Source organism: Gorilla gorilla, chromosome 1, assembly GCF_029281585.2.
Source record: "Gorilla gorilla gorilla isolate KB3781 chromosome 1, NHGRI_mGorGor1-v2.1_pri, whole genome shotgun sequence".
Classification (NCBI taxonomy): domain Eukaryota; kingdom Metazoa; phylum Chordata; class Mammalia; order Primates; family Hominidae; genus Gorilla; species Gorilla gorilla.
This window is the reverse complement of record NC_073224.2, coordinates 241,478,889-241,487,145: the sequence shown is the minus strand read 5'-3', so window position 1 is coordinate 241,487,145 and position 8,257 is coordinate 241,478,889. Positions and strand designations below refer to the sequence as shown.

At 46.5% G+C, this 8,257-nt stretch overlaps 1 protein-coding gene across 1 annotated transcript; it reads right to left on the bottom strand.

Moving 5' to 3' along the window:
• Window positions 1–977: 977 nt before the first annotated feature.
• On the bottom strand, window positions 978–7,785 carry LOC134758032 (SH3 domain-containing kinase-binding protein 1-like). The gene is made up of 3 exons (XM_063703628.1): window positions 7,494–7,785; window positions 3,287–3,350; window positions 978–2,031 (listed from the first exon to the last, which is right to left on the bottom strand). Exons 1-3 carry the CDS (start codon window positions 7,718–7,720, stop codon window positions 1,990–1,992), a joined length of 333 nt encoding a protein of 110 aa, XP_063559698.1. The 5' UTR covers window positions 7,721–7,785; the 3' UTR covers window positions 978–1,989.
• Between the last annotated feature and the right edge of the window lie 472 nt (window positions 7,786–8,257).

The following is an 8,257-nucleotide window of genomic DNA, read 5'->3' as shown; positions in this document are numbered from 1 at the left end:
ACTCTGTATACACATTATATAAAACTATATAATTAGGGATTTTCATAAGTAGATGAGAAATTTGAACATCAAAGAATCCAATCTGCATTCTTAGATCATTAGGTCGTGGGGAATCTCTGGAATCTTCAAGTTTAACGCAGAAATGCTTATAACTGTCAAGGGGTACATGGATATTTTACGCTACTCTTGGGAACCTGTCACTCCCGACCCCAAGCACACTGAACCCGAGGCTGCTGAAAAGGCAATATATCCAGGGATGGGAATGGAGGGTATGAGGTTTCCTTCCTTATACACTCCCTTCCCTTAATTATGCCCCCACCCAGGAAGACCAAGGTGTTTGGGCTCCTTAAATACTCGGAGGGAAATAACAGCCTCAAGTAGCAAGGATGAGCACATAGGTTAAGAGGAAGGCAGGAGGAGGGAGGGAGGAAGAGAAAGGAAGAGACATTTATTTGTAATACTATCAATGATCAATAATGTGATTTCTTGTTTTTGCATCACTTCTTCAGTATTATCAACTCTCATTCTTTGTGGCTGTGCAAATCTATTAATGTTTAGTAGTTTCACTATTAAACTCAGGAAATAGACAAAGCAGCTTTTGAGAAACACATCCAACATCTTCAGGGGCCATTAAGGGACCACCCCCTCCACCCCTACCCCTGAACAGTCTCGCAATACAGTAGGCCCCTCATTTTCAGCTAAGGATGAGAAAACAGTTACATAGTCTAAGGCTGAACTGTTCATATACTACAAAGATAAAGCGGACAGGCAAACATCAGTTTCCTTGGGAAAGAAAAAGCAACTCCATAAATGCAAGAAAGTTCCAATGGCTACACTTCAACATGACCCTCCTCCCATTCTCTTGGACCTGAGGAAGGGGTTACAAGTGAGCAAGGCAAATGACATTATGTGAATACAGTTTAAACGATAACACACACGGGTAACCCAGTGCAGGAAATAATACAACTTTCCCTCCCTTGTTTTCATTTGCATTTTACTTTTATTTATTTTTGCTTTAATAATGCATATTCTGTTCACGCAAAAGGTGCAAAGGACAGAAAGCAGGAGTTTAACTTGGCTGATGAAAAATCAAGCAGGATGACATTTCTAGTTTCATGAACAACCTAAAACTAGGAGAAATAGAAAAGTCACAGCTGGTACCACAGAGCACGCCCAACTTCACAGCTGTCTCCTCTTAGGACCTTTGGCTACGGTGAGAGAAGCTTTGAAGACAGTGGCCTCTAGTGGACTTGGATAAGTGGCAGATTTTTTTTTTTAATTTTTAATTTTTTTGAATCATGGTAGCTGCATCACAAAAGCTCCAATCAAGAGGGTGGTAAAAAGAAGGCACAGATCATTGCAAATACCAGACTTTCTCTTTCTCTTTTTGTAAATATACCATCATATATAAGCTAAAATTTCTCTTAGGGTGGTGGGGTTTGCTGGCAGGGAAAGGGACAGGTTGAACCTACAATTGCATATGTAATAGAATCCTAATGGGGGGACAAAGAGCGAGGCAGCTCTTAGCCTGAAGCAAAAGAAAAGGACACTCGCTTCTGACTACGTGTAGTACAAACACTAGGGAAGTCTGTGACAAAACACGATTAAAAAATCATAAAATTATAAAGCTTGTAAACGAATAATCTGAAATTACATTTTATTAATGGAAAATATCATCAAAATAGTACCACTATGGACTAAGCTGCCTGAGTTTTCATTTCGCATTGAGATCTCAGAGTAGAAAAGCCTTTAGCACAATTTTGCTCTGTGTAAGTCACAACGAGTGCCAGCCCCAGGACTAAACCCTGGGGAAGATTCTCCTCTTGGATGGAATTTGTGTTGTGCTATCAAGACTTTTGTGCTAATCTTTCAAACAGGGACATTTTGAGGCAAACCTTTAATCTTTTGGCACAAGATTATTTTGGCTGGGGCAGAAAATTTGAGTCTCGGACTCAGGATGAATAATGTGACATTTCATTGATCAAGTATTCATTTTGATTGTAGAGCTTTCTTTATGTCGTTCACTTCCATCTAGAAAGAGAAAAATAAGAATGGAACAAAGTCATAATGAATTGGCTGGTTTTATAGAAGCTGAAAGATTATCAACCTGGTCGACTGAAAGAAAACAATCAATCTGACAATTTTAAAGGTGACATGACATCTGAATAGACAATCAACAGCAATGCCAGAAGTGACATCAACACAGAACAGGCACACAGACACGAGGCACTAGGAAATGGTGCACATTTTGATTCTCAGGCTGCCAGGCTGCAAAGTTTGTCAAAAGCAGCAATAATTCCAGTTTCTTAGCCAGAGGGTAGAGCAGGCGGTCCTAACAGGCTGGGCCATCTGGCAGTGTTGGAAGGCAGCTGTGGTTGGCTCAAGGGGGTGTCTGTCAGCACCCCCAAAATGATGGCAAGCAGCTACCTATCCTTTGTTAAGCAGCATGGGTCCCCATCACCACAAGGGTGCCAACTGGATGAAAGCTAAAAGTCTACCTTCGGTCAATCAGAACTCCCACTCATTCTCTGCCATTTGGTAACAGCAGTGTTGAATCAGAGGCTACAGGGGACAGAGCTCTAACACCCTGGCAGGACAGAAATGGCCATCACTGAGAAATCAAGAGCAAATGCCCCCGAACGTGGACAGCTGTGGCCCCTGGAGCCATAGCGACCACATATAATGAGGCCTCTTGGAAATGGAGGTGGGAGAGGGGCTTTTCACAGAGATGTTTAAGATAAATTCCAGGCTGGGTGCGGTGGCTCACACCTGTAATCCCAGCACTTTGGGAGGCTGAGGCAGGCGGATCACCTGAGGTCAGGAGATCGAGACCATCCTGGCTAACACAGTGAAACCCCGTCTCTACTAAAAATACAAAAAATTAGCCAGGTGTGGTGGCACATGCCTGTAGTCCCAGCTAATCGGGAGTCTGAGGCAGGAGAATTGCTTGAACCCGGGAGGCGGAGGTTGCAGGGAGCCAAAATGGCGCCATTGCACTCCAGCCTGGGTCACAGAGCGAGACTCCGTCTCAAAAAGAAAAAAAAAAAAAAGATAAATTCCAAATGAGAAACCCAATTTGGGGCACATTTCCTAGTGTTTCCCTTCCCCAAGACTTCCTGGAGAAACGATATGTAGTAAGCCCATACGATTCTAAGAAGATGGTCACAGGAAATGTATCCAGATCTGCAGAGAAGTGACAATCATTTATTTTTGAAATAAAAGCCCTGACAATGTCCTGCCCCACTGAGCCTAGGACTCACGGGCAGCAGAACCCAAAGGGACGCACCTGCAACCGAAGCCGGATTTTCTTCTCTTCATCCAACTCAGACAATAACTGTTTAATCTCTCGTCTGAAAAGCAAATGGCAATGAAATTAACCAAAATCCCAGACTTCCTTCATCAGAGATCAGAAATCTCTTATTATCACTACAAAATCCATCTGATCCTTTTTTACAAAGAAACTGTGGACAAAACATCATTATTTTCTTTGCATTGTTACTGCTTAAAATTTGTTTCAGACAGTAAGGCTCACCATTATTCTGGGGCCCCTAAAATATGTAGCCAGCAACTGGTGGGTGCGGAAGTGATCTTTGAAATCCCTTAGTCCAAACTTCTCTCAAAAGGATAAGATGGGGAAACTGAGGCCCAGCGTGGTGGCCTGACTTGCCCAATTACTAGACTTCACGTAACCTGTCAGAATATGACAGGTTCATATTCTGTCATCTTCCCCATAACCATTCCTTTATTACAAAATCACTGGGCTTTAAATGTACTTATTATAATTTTTTTTTTTGAGACAGGGGCTTGCTCTATTGTTCAGGCTGAAGTGCAGTGGCACGATCACAGGTCACTGCAGCCTCAACCTCCCAAACTCAAGCGATCCTCCTGCCTCAGCCTCCTGAGTAGCTAGGACTATAAGCGCACACTACCATGCCAGGCCAATTTTTAAAATTATTTTTGTAGAGATGGGGGTCTATGTTGCCCAGGCTGGTCTTGAACTCCTGGGCTCTAGCAATCCTCCTGCCTTGGCCTCCCAAAGTGCTAGGATTACAGACATGAACCACTAAGCCTGGCTCTTCTTGTAATTTTTATTGCAGATGTTTTTACCACTCCATATATATTTCCTTTATTTTATTTATTTATTTATTTATTTTCATTATTATTATTTTTTGAGATGGAGTCTCACTCTGTTGCCCAGGCTGGAGTTCAGTGGGGTGATCTCGGCTCACGGCAACCTCTGCCTCCTGGGTTCAAGCGATTCTCCTGCCTCAGCCTCCCGAGGAGCTGGGATTACAGGCACACACCACCATGCCTGGCTAATTTTTGTATTTTTAGTAGAGACGGGGTTTCATCATGTTGGCCAGGCTGGTCCCGAACCCCTCACCTCAGGTGATCAGCCCACCTCAGCCTCCCAAAGTGCTAGGATTACAGGCATAAGCCACCACACCTGGCCTATTTCCTTTATTTTCAATAGGGTTTTTAATTGCTGAAAGGTTACTGGTATGTTTTCATGGATTCTCACAAAATCCTACACAGTAAGTCCCAAAAACTTGGGGGTAAAATAATTGGAGTAACGGTATGGCAATCATGTCTTAGAGAAACTGGCATGACTTAGGATCCACGGCCTAATGCCCTTTCCAACATGAAAAATAATGAAGTGCACAGCACTAACCATCCCACAAAGTTAGGGCTCTATACTTAGGACACTGCAACCATCCAAACACTGGGCAGAGAGCTGTCCTCCATTTTCAGGTATCCAACCCTCCATTTTACATGCATATTTTTACAGACTGGATTGGAAAATCAAGAAACAAAGATGCCTGAGACACCACAGTAAAATAAGGTGGAAGTTATATTGCATTTTCTCACTTCGGATGAGCACGATGATGGTCCCTATTCTCTGGGGCAGTGTCCCAGCTCTGCTGTCAACATACTGGGTTTATATCACAACGAATATGAACCAGTTGTGATTCATTACTGTATTTATTTAAGCACACATCATGCACCCATATCTCAGTGGGTACTACTTAGGGATTAGGAAGGAAGAAGGTGAGACTCCAAGCAAATGCTCCAACCCCAGGAGACTGGCAGGCAAAGCCTCAAGCAGTCCAGCTGTGGGGAGTTAATTGGGGAAAGCAGTCCAAAGAAAGTCACTAAGTCTTGAACTAGTGAAATGAAAATGAGCGTAAGTCTATGAGGAGGAAGAAACACAGGGGAATTGACAGAGAAAAGCCAGAGAAAAGCAGGGAGGTGAGAACCAGCTTATTTGGGGATAAGGAGAGCTGGTGTGGACTTGAGTTGAAGGCTAACAGGAAACTGACATGAAGAACTAATACAAGAGACTAGTAGGGACCCACTGACCCTGGGCACGAAGGCCAGACTGACGTAGGCAGCAAAAGGCAGGCTTTGGAAGAGAGGCCACTGTGGGGTGTTGACTCAAGAGATGTTGGCCGGGGAAAGACAATTCCCACCAACTATTTGCAGGCTTCACAGTGGGGGAGAAACATGGTGTGGCAGCCCGGAAGCACAGGGCATTTCAGATGTTGCAGGCACCTCTCAGAGGGTCCAAACGGCTAAAGCCCTGAATTCAAGCCAGTCTGATGCCATGATGGTCCTGTTCAGAAGGCAATAACCAATGCTCTGGGGTATCCTGGGGCCTCTGGGATGTCCTGTCTAGGAAAGGGACACAGGTCACCTGGACGTGGATGGGGCCTTTGGGTACCCAAATGAGTAACCTCCAGAGCCAGATAGGAGCTGGGGACTTTAAGGGGTTAGAGGTAGCCTGGCTGGCCCCAGGATTCCTTCTCAAGTACCATCTGTCAGTCCTGTATATTAATCTGATGGATCTCTTCCAGGCTGGGGTAAGTCCAAGAGGCTTCAATTCCCTCCCAGCCTGAGTGGAACAGAACCCGCTTAGAGCCACATTACTCAAAGCGAATTCCATGGAACCCTCATCCTAGGATGCTCTGGAAAAAAAAGGTTCTGTGATTAAGCAGGTGTGGGACACCTTGCATATGCTATCCTCTCCATCCTCCCAATGCAAAGCGAAGGCTCTGAAGAGCCCTTCAGAAAAGAACTTAAGTTTGCTTAACCCAGTTATCCCCCCAAAGTGACCACAAAACACATTAGGGCCCTCAAGCCACGTAGAGGGAGGCAGGTGACAGGGCTTCTGCTGACCTCAGACTGGCAGAGGGCTTCATCGCTGTAAGTCTCTGGCTGCATCTCCTGTCACCACCTCAGGCACCTCCAATCCAAGGAGGCCAGTCATCTGGGGATGTGTTGACCTCACTAGGCTGCCCCGTGTGGCCAGGAATCAACATGATGTTTTCGCTGCTGGAGTAGTGTGCTCTTGGCAATCCTAAATCATCGTTCAAAATCCTACCCGGGAAATAACTCTTTGAGGTACCTCCCTTGATTCTCTCAAGAAACAGCTAACTGATCCCTAAACTCCTCGAGCCTCAGTTTACTCAGAGCAGTGCCTCCCTACTTTTTTTTTTTTTTTAGACGGAGTCTCGCTCTGTCACCCATGCTGGAGTGCAGTGGCGCAATCTTGGCTCACTGCAACCTCCTCCTCCTGGGTTCAAGCAATTCTCCTGCCTCAGCCTCCCAAGTGGCTGGGATTACAGGTGCAAGCCACCACGGCCAACTAATTTTTTTGTATTTTTAGTAGAGACAGGGTTTCGCCATGTTGGCCAGGCTAGTCTCAAACTCCTGACCTCAGGTGATTCACCTGCCTTGGCCTCCCAAAGTGCTGAGATTACAGGCATGAGCCACCATGCCCATTCTCTACTTCTAATCCTCCTATGGGCTTTGTCATTGCAAACCACATCCTGGATGATAATGATGTATGATACTTATTTTTGTGTCCAGGTCTTTCTCCTCAACAAAGTGCTCCTTGAGGATTAGAGATGTGGCGAGAGTGTGTGTGCAGCCATGCAGGAAGAAAGACCCCCACTGCCCCGCCCCGCCCACTGCAGTCTCATGGTGAGAACATCTTACTGAGTGTAAAATCTTGGGCTTCAAGATTCCCTACATCTTCTTCATACATTACTTGTACCTCAATGCAGGCCAACTGCTTCATCTGGCAGCTAAGTGAAGAAATTGCCATTTTTCTGTTGCAAGAGGAAAAGCTAGCTGTTGAGCTTATTTAAGAAGTGGTTCATGTACATACTGTATTTTATGGGGGATTTAAATGCTTTTCTTCTTAGCAGCCTGCTGAGAGCATCAGTCCCTGCAATAGACTCATCCCTCTATGCCCCATGGCCAGCCCGTGCCCTTCCTGCACACAGTAAGTCCAGCAAAAACATGCAGCAAAATTTAGGTATAAATTAAGACTCTCGGGGTCTACACGCACTCCCACCATTGCTGCCACCATCACCGGGGAGACCAGGCCCGCCCTCCAAGGCAGGCTGGGATCCATGCTTTCAGAACTAGGTGCTGGCCTGGCAGAGAGCAACCTGGGTGACGGCCCCCAAGAGTCCCCAGGCACTCACTTCTGCTGGTCCTTCATGGTCTCGATGATGCTCCTCAGCTCGCGGACCTGTGTCCTTAGCTCCTCCACGGCCGCCTGGCTGCTGGCCGCAGGCTCCATCTTTGGTTTTCCTTCCGTGCCGAACAGAGACGGGGAGTTGGCTCTGTGTCCAGCTGTTCCCAAAGAGGATGACAGGGGGGAGGGCGCCGCTGAGGACAGAGGGGCTGGCCCACCGCCACCTGCTGCCATGGTCCCTGGCTTGGGCGGCAGGGATGCTTTGTTGTCAGACACCTGTGACGAGGGAAGGCAGGGAGGGTTCAGGGCCGGGGATTTGTGTGCTGCGTCTTTGTCCTGGTTAGTCAAACTCTCCGTTAACACCACTGTCCCCGCCTCTCTCCACACACTCCATTCACTTGTTCCTTCATCCACAAGCCACCAAGGGCCTGCTTGGTACAGGCATTTCCCCCTTACTCACATGCTGCCTTCTATGTATTTTAAATGTGACCTTCTTTCTGGACAGAGAGTTTCCGACTGGTTCAATATACACATTGAGATGCCCAACTACTTGCCAGGCACCACAAACTCTGAAGTGAACAAGACATGCCTTAATAGGCATTCTCCTGGTCTCCAGGGAGCTCAGAACCCAGTGGGGCGCAGACAGACAGACAGACCAACGCACTGAGATGGGGGGACGACTGCATAGAGGGAGGTGAGCATACAGAGCTCCAGAAACACAGAAAAGGGGCCAGCCATCCAGACGGGCAGGCATCGCAAGCAGGTGCTGAC